At 38.4% G+C, this 15,642-nt stretch overlaps 1 protein-coding gene across 4 annotated transcripts; it reads left to right on the top strand.

Annotated features, from left to right (window-relative positions):
* LOC110786997 (uncharacterized) lies at positions 1–9,834 on the top strand. 4 transcript variants are annotated; one of them, XM_021991581.2, is made up of 15 exons: positions 1–810; positions 969–1,062; positions 1,272–1,458; positions 1,551–1,797; positions 2,351–2,566; positions 2,642–2,728; positions 2,813–2,947; positions 5,236–5,349; positions 5,481–5,728; positions 6,152–6,232; positions 6,361–6,592; positions 7,823–7,921; positions 8,026–8,211; positions 9,184–9,287; positions 9,362–9,834. In XM_021991581.2, exons 1-14 carry the CDS (start codon positions 481–483, stop codon positions 9,280–9,282), a joined length of 2,355 nt encoding a protein of 784 aa, XP_021847273.1. In that variant the 5' UTR covers positions 1–480; the 3' UTR covers positions 9,283–9,287; positions 9,362–9,834. The 4 variants fall into 4 exon arrangements, 2 of the variants coding, with proteins under 2 accessions (XP_021847273.1, XP_056696133.1); XM_056840155.1 differs by having other exon boundaries at positions 7–810; positions 969–1,089; XR_008930335.1 differs by lacking the exons at positions 9,184–9,287; positions 9,362–9,834 and having other exon boundaries at positions 7–810; positions 6,920–7,921; positions 8,026–8,075.
* The last annotated feature ends 5,808 nt before the right edge of the window (positions 9,835–15,642 follow it).

The raw sequence follows: 15,642 nt of genomic DNA, 5'->3' as shown, positions 1-15,642 counted from the left end.
CTAACACTGACTGGTAGCATCCCACTTCGAAGTTCAACCTCCATTTGCATTTCTTCATATTTTCTAAACATTGCAATTCAAAGTACATTTCAATCTGTAGTTTTCCTGTAAGATTCCTCTAAAAATTTCACATTTTACCTTCGTATGTAAACTCCCAATTAACCAATTACAGATCTTCAGGTCAGTCTCCTGCTGTTTTTTTTCCCTGAATTTCTTTATTTTCGCGCTTACACCTGTTTCTCAAATTGTGATTAGCATTCATTTTTCTAGGGAAATTGGTGTGAACTTCTGTAATTAAGATGTTTTTAGCGATATCCATTTGATCAAATTGACATTTTCCCAGGGTAACCTGTTGTTGATTTTTTCTGGGAATTTTTTGGTGATCACATTATTTCTAGAGTTTGATTAGTTAAAATAGAGACTTTAGCGCTTTCATAATTTTAAATTTATGATAATTGGGCTATAAGAGGGTTTTGGAAGATGTTGGTAATGCAGAAAAGGAATTGTTCTTGGTCACTAATTGCAGCTGTTGGGTTAGTGGTGTTGTTAGTCTCTCTAGTTCAATTCTTTTGGTTACCTTGGAAACCTACACTAGACTTTTTTAGTATAAAACAAGCTCAAACAACATGTATTCCATTGAATGAATCAAGTAAAGGAACAGAATCCTCCCTGCCGGGGCTCGACTTGGCTTGTCGATTTCCGGTTGATTTGCACAGTGCAGTTGTTTACCGTGGTGCTCCGTGGAAGGCTGAAATTGGACGGTGGCTTTCTGGTTGTGATTCAGTTGTTAAAGAAATAAATGTCACTGAGGTATCGATCTTGATCTTTTAAATAGTTCAATGTGTAGGTTATTCTATTGTTGTCACAATTATATCCTATTTGTTTCGTGTCTGATTTGTCAGGATGCAAGATATTTGGTGTGAGATAATGCATGGTATTTGTGCTAAGCGGTGTTATTTTGTTTGCAGAAAATCAGTGGGAAGGTCTGCAAAAATGATTGCAGCGGTCAAGGAGTTTGCAATCATGAACTTGGAGAGTGTCGATGCTTTCATGGATACAGCGGTTCGTGTTATTTTATTTTCCGTAAAGGTCACAGATTTGCACTTAATTTCATTTTAGGATTTGTTGAATGAGTTCATCTTTATGAGATTTATTTCAAGTTATCATAACATATCAAATCTCAATGCACTATGAAAATAGAACTATTAGGTGTTTTTGCTAACAGAACTTATTTATAATTACCCAACCCTGCTCTTCTTTTCTTGGCATAGGTGAACAATGTTCAGAGACATTGTATCTGGCTTGCAACTATCCTGTAATGCCTGATCTACCTTATGGTCGATTTGTTGTCTCAATTTGCCCGGGTCAGTGCGATACAACAAGAGCTATGTGCTTTTGTGGAGAAGGTACGAAGTATCCTTACCGTCCTGTGGCTGAGCATTGTGGGTTCACGATCAAGTAAGAAACCGTAAACAACTTATATGTGATGCCTTACTTCACCCAGTACGAAAAAATGGTTCAAGTTGCTAATCTCTTTTTCATCTTTCCAGTGCAAGTGCTACACCTCCATCAACTGCCTGGGGAAAACCTGATTTAGATGTATTTACAACAAATAGTAGTCTGTCAGGCTGGTGCAATGTGGACCCAGAAGAAGCATATGCTGGGAAGGCGAAATTCAAAGAGGAATGTCATTGTAAATATGATGGTCGCATTGGGCAATTTTGTGAATATCCTGTTATATCCACCTGCATTAATCAATGTTCCAGCCATGGCTATTGCCGTGGTGGGTTTTGTCAGGTATCATGAATCCCTCATCTAATAGTAATGGTCCTAACTTTGCGAAGTGTGTCCATAATTGATAAATTTTCCGTGGTGAGTCCTTGTTGCCACTTCAATACTGGAAATACTGTATGAAAGTTATATAACCAAGGAAAGGACCCTTAGAAAATTTCTGACTTTAAGATTGTAGAAGTCTTTGACTGAAAAGCTGCTGGACAGTGAACAAGAAATCAGTTAACCAGTGGCAGATCGGTAGTTCATTTAAGAATATTCATAATTGAAGACTACTTTTTCCTACAATGATCATCTTAGGGTTGCCTCTGTAAGCCCCTAAAATGGCCCTAGTATGAGATGCTCTCCTATTTTGGAGGTTCCTTACTGCTTCCTCAAAATCCCGCACCTGTGAAGCCTCTAATATCATTTTCTTCTGCATTCCTCTGAATAAGGAGTACTTATTGCAGCATAATTTTTCTTGTGATGGCTTCCTGATAGTAGTCGATTCACTGTTTAAATGTCCTTTTAGTAAGTGGCTACGTGCTTGGTAGCATCTAACATCTGGTTTTGTTGTCAGTGTCATGAAGGCTGGTATGGAGCTGATTGCAGTATCCCATCAGTTTTCTCATCTTTAAGAGAATGGCCTCAGTGGCTACGTCCATCTCAGATTAATATGCCTGGTTATGCAAATGCCGCAGAAAGTATTAATGGTCTTGGTGCTGCAGTTACGAAGAGAAGGCCTCTGATATATGTTTATGATTTGCCCCCAGAATTCAATAGTCTCCTCCTTGAGGTTGGTGAACGCAGTGCTTTTTTGGTGATGCACATAGTTGATGTTAACTTGCTTAAGATTTATGCTGTTTTGCAGGGACGCCATTTCAAGTTTGAGTGTGTAAACAGACTCTATGGTGAAAAGAATGCTACTGTCTGGACAGAACAACTTTATGGTGCACAGGTATTTTGTTTTACACTTTTACTCTTCAATCCTATACATTATTTTGGTGATTAAAGATTCTATATACCTACTTTTGTTCTGCAGATGGCAATCTACGAAAGCCTTCTAGCTAGTCCATATAGAACATTAAATGGTGAAGAAGCAGATTTTTTCTTTGTGCCTATCCTTGATTCATGCATCATTACTCGCTCTGATGACGCTCCCCATATTAATTTGCAGGTACGTGGAATAAAGGGATACTGACTTTTCCTAGTGTCTGTTAATTTGTTCATATATCTGATCTGATGGGTAGAAATCTCCCTTCCCCCCTCCCACCCACCACACATACACAAGGAAAACTCTCGACAATCCGCTTGTTTTGAGTCATGGGTTCTGTCTTTCTGTAATCAAATCATGTTGATATACTCTGAATTATAACGTTTACTATACTTGAGTACCTGTGGATTCTCCCTAGTTCTTGTCTGGATTCGATCACATTCATTCTTAAGCTTACTGCATATTATTATTATGTGGCATCTTGGCCCATGTTTCAAAAAATATTTCAGTTGCCATTGATTCTGGAAGGTTTGTAGTTTTAGTTAGGCTATCTGTCTTGGAACGTGAAATAAAAAAGGGGTACCCCCATTGGACTAGCTGTACACACTACTTAATTGGAATTCGGAATCTCCTTATTTTCTCACATTCTAAATGTTGGCTCCATTTTAGGCAATTTTATGATTGTTAAATCAATACACGAGTTGTTACTAAATAACATCAGTTCTTCAATTTCTGATTTGTCTAGTTGAGATGAACTTGCTCTTCACCTTAGCAACTTCTAGGTGCAAGACATTTCCTGGTGGCTTCCTATGGTAATTTTACGGATACAAGATGGAACTTTTCCATTTTGGTATCTGAGGTATGGCTATATTTCACCTTGTTGACCTCTATTTTTTCTATTCTACTCATGTCACCGCAAATTTCGTAACCTCTTTTACTCTTATTCTTAAGTCTCTGGTACATTAGTGTTGTGTCTCTTGAAGTTTTGACTGCGAAATGTCAAATTCATTTTGTTGTTTGCCCAATTATCCACACAAGTGTGACGATTGATTTTCATTTCGGGTACCTCTGGTGAAATGATTCTTTTGTGTGGAGTACTCTTTTAGTGTTTCCATGTTCATACCTCAAGTCCCTTTAGGTAATCTTCCTTCATAGCACCATTGTCAATCACAATCTTGTTCCTTGCTTCCTTCGGTGACTCAAATTTTTAATCTTTGATATTTGTGCCGATTTTCAATTTTCTGATGATTTCATGAATTTTCCTATTTAAGGTATTTCATTTGATCTTATTTTGTTTCAATTTTGAGGGACATTACAAGCAGCAAACTATGACATTGAATTGCATGGGGAATTTTGTTTCCTCGTTTTCAATTAAAATTCTTCAAGTGATCTTTCTATGTTCATATGTAGATCTAGAGTGTCAAATCTGCACCTAGTATTTTAAAACACAAACTCATATCACCACGTGTCCCAAATTGAGTGTAAATGTGTTTCTATAGAGACAGTTTCACTTTTGGTTGTTGAAGACTAGGAGTATCTCATCTTCTTTATTCCGGAGCGGTGGAGCTGGTATTTTTCAACATTTCTTTCTATTTAAAAAAAAAAATCAGGTAGTTTGGAAAAGAGTAGGAATTCCACAGGATTTGGGTTGTAGCTGATCTCTAAGTTTCTAAACCGTTTTATATTCGGGGTTTATTGACTTTTTATTACTCCGTATGAATTTTCAAAGTGGTATTACACTTTTGCAATTTAAGAAAAATTATGGTATTAAATTCCAACTATTCCAGGATATCATTTTTTTGAAACTTCTGAAGTAGTTTGGGGATTTTGAAGTAATTAGATCATTTTGAAAATTTTGGAATTTGTTTGGAATTTTCTTGGATTTTATTGTAGAAAATTACCATATCTTGGGAGATCTTATAAAACTTTTTAAAATAGCTGAAAAAAGTTCTGTAATTATTTTAAAATAAACTGTCTGGAACTTAAATTGGGGAAAACATGTGTGCCACGTCATCCATTTGACAGAATAAGTTAATGCTATCATCACTAGGTACATGAATTGTAAATGAGTTTGAACTTGAGGTCACTGAAGTGGAAATAATAAGCATAGAGGTCATGAAGTGGAAATAGCAAGAATAGAGGTCACTGAAGTGGAACCTACAACACCTTAAGTAATCAAAATGGGAAGTTTCTCATTCAAGGATATTAAATACCATGACATGTTTGATGGAATATTAAGATTTTTGCATTTCTGGAGCTCCATCTATTTAGTTGCTTATGAATTCTTTTTGCCTATTCACGTAATTTCTCGTTCACTTTTGTACTCGGAAAGTTGCTTTCTACCAGTGTTCACTGAAGTGGAATTTGTGGGTATGACTTGAATCATTGAACGCTCATGCATTTTTCCAGTCAAAAAACCATTGTGGTTTGTGCTTTGTTATCCTTATTGCTTAACAATTGTGAATTCTCAGGAATACAGGGGCATTAGGAGCTCCTTTACTTTGGATTTCTATAAGAAGGCATATGATCATATTGTGGAACATTATCCTTATTGGGAACGTTCATCAGGGAAAAATCATATTTGGGTATGGTGTGCAAAAGAGCTTCTTCTTTCATATTTCTAAAAAGAGAGAATACTAGAACGTGAAAAGTCTTATTGTTGCCTCCTCTGATCTAAGATGGCTGATTATGATCCCTGGTAACTTCTTGATGGCAGATTTTATCATGGGATGAAGGAGCTTGCTATGCCCCTAAGGAGATATGGAACAGCGTGATGTTTGTTCACTGGGGCAACACAAACTCAAAGCATAATCATTCAACCACTGCCTACTGGGCAGACAACTGGGATGGCATTTCCCTTGCTAGAAGAGGCAACCACCCCTGCTTTGACCCTAGCAAAGATCTTGTTCTCCCTGCTTGGAAACGGCCTGATGGGAACTTTTTTCGGGCCAAACTTTGGGCAAGGTGCACATCTTGGGAGAGAATATGTCTCATGCTACGCTCTATATTTTTTTAGTATCATGCTAAAGCAATTCCCGTTGGAGCCAAAAATTCATTTGTTCTTTTGGCTGTGGGATGTAATGGACTAAATCAAAATGACTCTTAAAATCTCTTCGTTTCCTTTCCATGAAGTAGAAGATAGTCGTCCCGTTGTCGTCCTGTTATCGCTTTTGGGTCAATTGGAAACAACCTCTCTGCAATTGCAGGGGAAAGGTTGCGTACACCTTACCCCCCCCCTTACCCAGCTTCTTGCGGGAGCCTTTTTGAGGCAATGGGGTAATGATAATGATAATGAATGATGCTAAAGCAATTCCCGATTAGGTTTTTGCTTTTATTTAATACATGTGCAATTTTAACATGCTCATTCATGACCACTTTTTGCTGCAGGCCTCGTGACCAGAGGATGACACTTTTTTACTTTAATGGGAATCTGGGGTCAGCCTATGATAATGGCCGCCCGGAAGCTACGTGAGTTCTTTATACTGGACCAACTTCGTTATTCAAAAGGCTATTTCAATCTGATCTTCACTCGTTGGTAACTTTTCTATTGTCCAATCAATCTGGTGGCTGAAATAGTGTATGTATTTAAAATTCAGATATAGCATGGGTATTAGGCAAAAGCTAGCAGAAGAATTTGGTTCAAGTCCTGATAAAGATGGGAAGCTGGGTAGGCAGCACCAGAATGATGTGCTTGTGTCACCATTGCGCTCTGAAAATTATCATGAAGAATTGGCTAGTTCTATTTTCTGCGGGGTTTTACCTGGAGATGGTTGGAGTGGTAGAATGGAAGATAGCGTTCTCCAAGGTTGCATTCCTGTGATAATTCAGGTACTTTAGAAGTTCTGGGTGCTTGTCAACTTACTATTTTCTTGTCTAATTTTCTAAGGGGTCATAAATGCCAGTATCTTCTATGATATTGAAAAGGTGAGCTAAACGGTCACCTTCATTCAAACTGCAGCCGGAGGGGAGGGGGTGATTTTGCATATTTAAGTTGTGAAACCAATCTTGTTGCATTGAGTTAATCTGGATACATGCCTTCAAAAACAAAGCAGAGCTTGTTATCATTCCTTTCCCTTCATATAGCTTCTTTAACATCAATTGTTAGCTCATTCATGGAACTCTGGAGGATTCACTATCAATCCTTTTTTTAATCAGCCAAAAGTATGCACGTGTAGAGAAGAGATTTTGAAAAGAGCCCTTCAATACGAGGCAACAACCTCCGTCACCGCCATCATCACCCTTAAAATCAGATATGATTCTCTTTCTCTCATCCTCATCTACCATCAGAATACCATACTGCTGCTATATAAACAGGCATGGGTTCAAACTTTTTTCCACCAAACAACTCGAATAAGGTATGGGTCATACCCATGGGTTTGTTACCAGAGCCCACACTTAATAATTGTTAGTGCACCATACAGGGCCTAGATGGTTGTGCTCAAGTACTCTGGCCCATGTCATGTTAAGGTTCTAAGTTGTTATTTTTCAGGATAACTTATAAATGACTTCAAGATGGGTATGACTTAAATGACTCATACAGGGCCTAAATGACTCATACAGGATATCATGTTAAGTACTCTGGAACCATACAGGGCCTAAATGACTTGTAAATATATATACTTTTTATTTGAAATCATCAAATAGAGTATGTTAAAATCCTATAATATGTAAACAACAGTTTACTTTGTCCTTTGCATAAAGTGCTTCTATTTTATAAATATATCACAACGAGCAGACTGATTTGACTACTCTTTTCTTTTAAATTTTCCATTTTCTAATTGGAAATTGCATGGTTTGGCTTTTAAAATCTTTTTGTTTCATTTGTGTTTTGTTAATTTTTTCGTCCTAATATGTTGCATAGCTGGTAGCTCCCTTTTTTATAATTGTGAAAGCGGTGTAACATATGTTGGCCGTCAATGCATGTGTACAGTACCTGACTCATGCTTGGCATTCAATACATGCTGCTTGCGCTTCCAATCATCTGAGACCGTTTTCAGTCCACAAACTGGGTTATCTGACTCCACTAACTTCAAGTTGTATTTGTTCCTGATGGTTTAGGATGGCATCTTTCTTCCGTTTGAGAATTTCCTCAACTATGAAAGTTTTTCTGTTCGGATTGGTGAGGATGAAATTCCGAACTTGATAAAGATTCTCAGGGTAATTATCCTGTGTGTGTTTCAGATCTTTCGGTAAATATTTCTCATATGTGCAGTATCACTTTAGGCTTGGTCTGACTTGTGGGCATGTACTGTTACTTGTAGGGGTTCAATGAGACAGAGATAGAGTTTAAGTTGGCCAATTTGCAGAGAATCTGGCAGCGTTTCTTGTATCGTGATTCAGTCTTGCATGAGGCTGAGAGGCAGAAATCTGCTTACGGTCGTGTCGATGATTGGGCTGCAGAGATGTTACAATTAACTGAAGACGATGTCTTTGCCACAATTATACAGGTATATTTTATATGTTCCGTACTGTGTCTCACAATTTTGAATGATCATCCTATCAATGTACTTTTTTTTATCCACGTCATTTGCATTGAATTCCTAACTAAGACAATTTTTTGTTAGTTTCAAGCATTCTTGCATAATATTTTTAGTTCGTAGAGATTGCATCAAAAAAAAAATGGCGAGATGGAAAAAGAAAGATTTGAAAAGAATTCAAGCGAGATAAAAGATGACCTTATAAAAAGTTCATTCAACAATTGGGTCTCTGGATTATATTGCATTAGATAGTGCTGAGTAGAGGAGGGGGATTCTCGAAAAACAAATCAAGCGAATGACATATTGGTCTGTGTGAAGAAAACTGACCCCATCGTTTTCGGATGAAGACTTTGATATTGTTTCTGTATTATCAATTTTATCGCACACACTATTTTATTTTATTAACACAAAAGAATTGGCCCAACAGACAGATTTGACTAACAGTCCAGGGAGTCCAGCACTCCTGGCCTCCAGCTATGCTACTTGGGCTCTTTGTATCTAACGTACATGTGTCAGGACACTTGCCACTCTAACAAGAATATGAATCTTTACCCAACACTTCGTGAACCCCGAACCTCAATCATCTTTGGCCACTTATTTGTAAAGAACAACTTTTAAAATAGTGGGAAAACAAAGAGAATGCCAGAATTAGCTAAATTAGTGTCTGTATTTGTGAATTTGAAATCAAGAGATATGTTTCATTAATACCAAGTTCAACACCCATGTCCAATTCTAGGACAGGGTCTCTGTTTCTGTAACTTTGGAACTCGGTGTGTCTAAGAGTTTGAGTTGCTGACACTTGAATATGACACTCCATATCCGAGTAACATAAAAGTTCAGTTATTTCATGAGTAGAGATTAACTGTAGACTGTGTATGGTTTGAGGGTGTCAATATATGGCTGAAAGGCTCTACTGTAACTACTGACCTATTTTTAACCTAGGTTTTGCATTACAAGTTGCACAACGATCCTTGGAGGAAACGAGTTCCTCATATAAGGAGAGATTTTGGTCTGCCACAAGAATGCTTGATAAATAGCTAGATGAGGTCTGTACTTGAACTATTCAACACTTGCATACTATACCAAATGACCAACTGATGAATGATGATATTGCTTGAAGGTAAACAACTAAAGAAGTATGAGCAACTGTAAATTGTTTGTTGCTTGAAGTTTCCTGCAACTTCTTCAATGCAACATGTTATTACCGAGTTTGGGCAGAATCGCAAAATAGAAAAGAGAAACGAAAATGGAGAAATGTCGGGAAGGAGGGGATTGTATTTGTATCCAGAGCTGTAAAATTTACGGAGCACATCTGTATAGTTACTAGTTCTTATGGGTGTCTCAAAAATTTTGTTGCTCATGTATTCCTTGCATGCAATTGATTCTGGCAATAATTAATTTGAAACTAGATTTTGGGCCTGGGCGATATTTCGGGTTATTACATTAATAACATTCACATGTAGTTTGATTGTGTTTTTTTTTTTGCAAAGATAACATGAAACATGTCATATCATAGTGGTAAAAGCTTTATTGTATAAATATACGATTGCAACTAAAACAGAACGGACGCAGTATAAATATTACTCTGTATTACATTTGTTGTTGTTGTTGGTGGTGGTGGTATGCCACAGGTTGTGGAGGAGGATCTCGACACACGGTTTAGTGAAAGGATCGAGAGCGCGTCGTCCTATTTTGCAATATTACATATTCCTAATACAATCAAAATTATTCTTTTTTTAACACAACGTAGAGACCATATTATTAACAAAACGGGTAAAGCCTAATAAGGTTTGCTACATCATGATAAAACAAGAGGACCTCAACAACCGAGCAAAATCTATCAACAAAAGAGAACTACCTACCCAAAAGGCGCTTAAAACCACCAAAAATGAAAAATCAACCTCCATGTTTAACATCCAAAGGCGCAATTAGAAAACATAACCAACTATGGCATAGTACTAGAACTGGCAGAAACGTCCGGAGTAGCACGAGCAAAATCAACATCATATGCTGCCTTAGCAAAAGGCGGGATTAGGAAATGATCTCTGTGGCCAACTACCACGGTGAGAGTGTAAGCAACCAAATATGCGCAACCAAATTTTCCTCCCTTGGAATCACTATCTAGTTAGAATTAAGAAAATTAGCAACATCATCAATGAGGAGGCGAAGCTCATGATGCTTATGGAGATCCACAGTTTACAACATAACCTTCAGCGATTGAGCTTCAGTTTCAATCTCAAGCTTCCTTATACTGAGATCCCTAACTATCAGCAGACCTTCCCTCATAGCCAACTGTTAGGTTATGATACATATGATATTACATAAATCATGCGGAAACAACCATTAACCCAGGAATACATATTATTTACACATAATCATATAGCATAATTTAGATGCATACTCTTTGTTGCGTGCCCTCCCTAGCTGCGCCCGAACCGAACAAGAACAAGTCTTTAGGACTCCAAGTGTCGTCCCTCCGTAGATAGTCCACAGCACGTCCGGATCCGCCTTAAGATTGACCAACTAGAATCGCCCTTAAGGTACTAGAAAATTTCGGCACTTTATGAGCAAGATGTGTGTTTTAATTTTCTCTCAAAAACTCACTTTTGAATACTTTGAAACTTCTTATAAATTGTGAGCCCTAGCCTCATATTTATAGGGGTATGGAAAGGGAATCGAAATCCTATTCAGATACAAATTAATTAAACCTAGAATCCTACAAGAACTCTAATTTAATTAATTTATCAAATAGAATTAGGAATTTAATCATTAATCGAACTCTGCATGTTTTAGGAAACGTGCACGAACACAAACACTTGCACACACACGCACGGCAGCCACGATGGGCCCCCATGCGTGCGCGCGAGCAGCAGCCCACGCAGCGCCCGCGCGCGCTGCGCGCGCTGCGCAGCCTGCTGGGCCTGGCCTTGCGCTGGGCCTGGCGTGGCTGTTTGTGCGGCACGCTTGGCTTGCTGGGCGATGGCCTGGCTTCGTGCTGGGCCTCGTCCGATGCTTATTCGTACGATGCGCTTCCGATTAAATTTTCCGATTCCGGAATTCATTTCCGATACGAACAATATTTAATATTTCCGATTCCGGAATTAATTTCCGTTTTCGAACAAATATTTAATATTTCCGTTTCCGGAATTATTTTCCGATTCCGGTAATATTTCCGATTCTGACAATATTTCCGTTTCCGGCAATATTTCCGATTCTGGCAATATTTCCATTTCCGATAATATTTTCCGATACGTACCATGTTTCCGTTTCCGGCAACATCTACGACTTGGATAATATTTATATTTCCGATACGATCCATATTTCCGTTTCCGGCAATATCATCGTTTCCGGAGTATTCATTTCTTGCCTGTGACGATCTTAGCTCCCACTGAAACCAAGATCCGTCGGTTCCGAATTTTCATAGATGGAGTATTTAATGCCATTAAATACTTGATCCGTTTACGTACTATTTGTGTGACCCTACGGGTTCAGTCAAGAGTAAGCTGTGGATTAATATCATTAATTCCACTTGAACTGAAGCGGCCTCTAGCTAGGCATTCAGCTCACTTGATCTCACTGAATTATTAACTTGTTAATTAATACTGAACCGCATTTATTAGACTTAACATAGAATGCATACTTGGACCAAGGGCATTATTTCCTTCAGTCTCCCACTTGTCCTTAGGGACAAGTGTGCATTTCCTAATTCCTTTGTCGCTCGATGCTTGCTCTTGAACATAAGGTAAGAGTTGTCATCCTTATTATGTCCAGAGGTGTTCCTCGGTTTCAGAGTTCAACTGATCAAATAAACAGATAATCATAGCCTATGATTCATCCGAGCACGGCCATGCATTTCACAGTTTCTAGCTCTCCGAGTGGCCTTGTACAACTTTTAAGCATCTCATCCCGATTTATGGGAGGACAATCCCAATCTTGCGATCTTGAGATTAGACTTCGTTTGATAGGTGATTACCTGAGCGTTGCCTTTATAGCCTCCTTTTACGGTGCGACGGTTGGTCAACGTCAAAGCAACCAGTTCTCAAACAAGTAATCTCAAATCACTCAGGTATTGAGGATTTAGTGTCTAATAATTTAATGAAATTTACTTATGACAGACTTTCATCTCTTACAGTAAAGTTTCATAGGTCTTGTCCGATACTAGTCTTCCCAAAGTAAGTATCTATGCAAATGATTATGACATTGCCATGTCCACATAGTTCAAGAAACAGAACTACTAGTCATCTTGCATTCTAATCGTCTAACGTTTTCTATGCGTCCAATTTTATAGAAAACTCCGATTAGGGACCATTTTCAACCTTTGACATTCAAGTTCACTTGATAGACATTTCTTAGTCACAGGACTGGTCCTGACAGTCTATCTTGAATATATCGTCAAATTGAAGGGACTCATCATTTAATAAACCACAAATTAAATGGAAAAATGAATTCATTTCATTTATTGTGAATGATTAACCAATAATGTTTTACAAAGATTTAAACTCTAAAACTTTAAAACATTAAACAGAGACATCAAAGCCATTCTCCAATATGCTTGATTCCCATAGCTGCAGTGTGCGAGTTGTGCTTCGCCTGCGGCAGAGGTTTAGTTAATGGATCTGATATGTTGTCATCAGTTCCAATTTTGCTTATCTCGACTTCTTTTCTTTCAACGAACTCTCGTAGAAGGTGAAATCTACGAAGTACATGCTTGACTCTCTGGTGGTGTCTAGGCTCTTTTGCCTGTGCAATAGCTCCGTTATTATCACAATACAGGGCTATTGGTCCTTTAATGGAGGGGACTACACCAAGTTCTCCTATGAACTTCCTTAGCCATATAGCTTCCTTTGCTGCTTCATGTGCAGCAATGTACTCCGCTTCAGTTGTAGAATCCGCAATGGTGCTTTGCTTAGCACTTTTCCAGCTTACTGCTCCTCCGTTGAGGCAGAAGACAAACCCAGACTGTGATCTAAAATCATCTTTGTCGGTTTGGAAACTTGCGTCCGTATAGACTTTAACAATTAATTCATCATCTCCACCATAGACCAGGAAGTCATCTTTGTGCCTTTTCAGGTACTTCAGAATATTCTTGGCAGCAGTCCAATGCGCCTCTCCTGGGTCTGACTGGTATCTGCTCGTAGCACTGAGTGCGTACGCAACATCCGGGCGTGTACATATCATAGCATACATTACTGAACCAATCAATGATGCATATGGAATCCCATTCATTCGTCTACGCTCATCAGGTGTTTTTGGGCACTGAGTCTTGCTTAGAGTCATTCCATGAGACATGGGTAGGTAGCCTCGCTTGGAGTCCGCCATCTTGAACCTATCAAGCACCTTATTGATATAAGTGCTTTGACTAAGTCCAATCATCTTTTTAGATCTATCTCTGTAAATCTTGATGCCCAATATGTACTGTGCTTCTCCTAGATCCTTCATCGAAAAACATTTCCCAAGCCAAATCTTGACAGAGTTCAACATAGGAATGTCATTTCCGATAAGCAATATGTCGTCGACATATAATACTAGGAAAGCAATTTTGCTCCCACTGACCTTCTTGTATACACAAGATTCGTCTGCGTTCTTGATGAAACCAAAGTCACTGACTGCTTCATCAAAACGTATATTCCAGCTCCTGGATGCCTGCTTCAATCCGTAGATTGACTTCTTTAGCTTGCATACCTTTTTAGCATTCTTTGGATCCTCAAAACCTTCAGGCTGTGTCATAAACACAGTTTCTGTTAAAACGCCGTTTAAGAAAGCAGTTTTGACATCCATCTGCCATATTTCGTAATCGTAATATGCAGCGATTGCTAACATTATTCGAATAGACTTTAGCATTGCAACTGGTGAAAAGGTTTCATCGTAATCCACACCGTGGACTTGCCTGTAACCTTTTGCGACCAATCTAGCTTTGAAAACTTCAAGTTTCCCATCCTTGTCCTTTTTCAGTTTGAAAACCCATTTGCTTCCAATGGCTTGGTAGCCATCTGGCAAATCGACCAAATCCCATACTTGGTTTTCAGACATGGAGTCTAATTCAGATTGCATGGCTTCTTGCCACTGCTTGGAGCTAGGGCTCGTCATAGCTTGCTTGTAAGTCGCAGGTTCATCACTTTCAAGTAATAGAACGTCATAGCTCTCGTTCGTCAAAATACCTAAGTACCTTTCCGGTTGAGATCTATATCTTTGCGATCTACGCGGGGTAACATTTCTAGATTGACCATGATTCTCACCAGATTCTTCTAAAGATCTCTGAGTTTCATCCTGAATGTCATCTTGAGCATTCTCTAGAGTTTGTTGTTCGACTCGAATTTCTTCGAGGTCTACTTTTCTCCCACTTGTCATTTTGGAAATGTGATCCTTCTCCAAAAAGACACCATCTCGAGCAACAAACACTTTGTTCTCAGATGTATTGTAGAAGTAATACCCCTTTGTTTCCTTTGGATAGCCCACAAGGATACATTTGTCAGATTTTGGATGAAGTTTGTCTGAAATTAATCGTTTGACGTATACTTCACATCCCCAAATATTAAGAAAAGACACATTTGGAGGCTTTCCAAACCATAATTCGTATGGAGTCTTTTCGACAGCTTTAGACGGAGCTCTATTTATAGTGAGTGCAGCTGTATTTATTGCATGTCCCCAAAATTCTAATGGAAGTTCGGCCTGACCCATCATTGACCTGACCATGTCTAGCAAGGTTCTGTTCCTCCGTTCCGACACACCGTTCCATTGTGGTGTTCCAGGAGGAGTCAATTCTGATAGAATTCCACATTCTTTCAGATGGTCATCAAATTCATAGCTCAGATATTCACCGCCTCTATCAGACCGCAGTGCCTTAATCTTCTTGCCTAATTGATTCTCTACTTCACTCTGAAATTCCTTGAATTTGTCAAAGGATTCAGACTTATGCTTCATTAGGTAGACATAACCATACCTACTGAAGTCATCAGTGAAAGTGATAAAGTAGCTGAAACCACCTCTAGCATTTGTACTCATTGGTCCACATACATCTGTATGGATTAAACCCAATAGCTCATTTTCTCTTTCTCCAACTTTAGAGAAAGGTTGCTTTGTCATTTTGCCAAGTAAACATGATTCGCATTTACCATAATCCTCTAAGTCAAATGGTTCTAGAATTCCTTCCTTTTGAAGTCTTTCTAAGCGTTTCAAGTTTATATGGCCTAATCGACAATGCCACAGATAGGTGAGATCTGAATCATTCTTTTTGGCCTTTTTGGTATTTATGTTATATACTTGTTTGTCGTGATCTAATAAATAAAGTCCATTGACTAATCTAGCAGATCCATAAAACATCTCTTTAAAATAAAACGAACAACTATTGTCTTTTATTAAAAAGGAAAATCCCTTAGCATCTAAGCAAGAAACTGAAATGAT

The sequence above is a fragment of the Spinacia oleracea genome, chromosome 3, assembly GCF_020520425.1.
Source record: "Spinacia oleracea cultivar Varoflay chromosome 3, BTI_SOV_V1, whole genome shotgun sequence".
Lineage (NCBI taxonomy): Eukaryota > Viridiplantae > Streptophyta > Magnoliopsida > Caryophyllales > Amaranthaceae > Spinacia > Spinacia oleracea.
Note: the sequence above shows the minus strand (reverse complement) of the source record. Positions and strands in the feature narration are given on the sequence as shown.

Bases quoted from the DNA above. Each gene is read 5' to 3' on its own strand.
- LOC110786997 (XM_056840155.1), top strand. From the start codon at position 481: ATGTTGGTAATGCAGAAAAGGAATTGTTCTTGGTCACTAATTGCAGCT. The intron at 6,233-6,360 runs GTGAGTTCTTTA...TTTAAAATTCAG, and splicing joins AATGGCCGCCCGGAAGCTAC to ATATAGCATGGGTATTAGGC. The intron at 6,593-7,822 runs GTACTTTAGAAG...CTGATGGTTTAG, and splicing joins GCATTCCTGTGATAATTCAG to GATGGCATCTTTCTTCCGTT.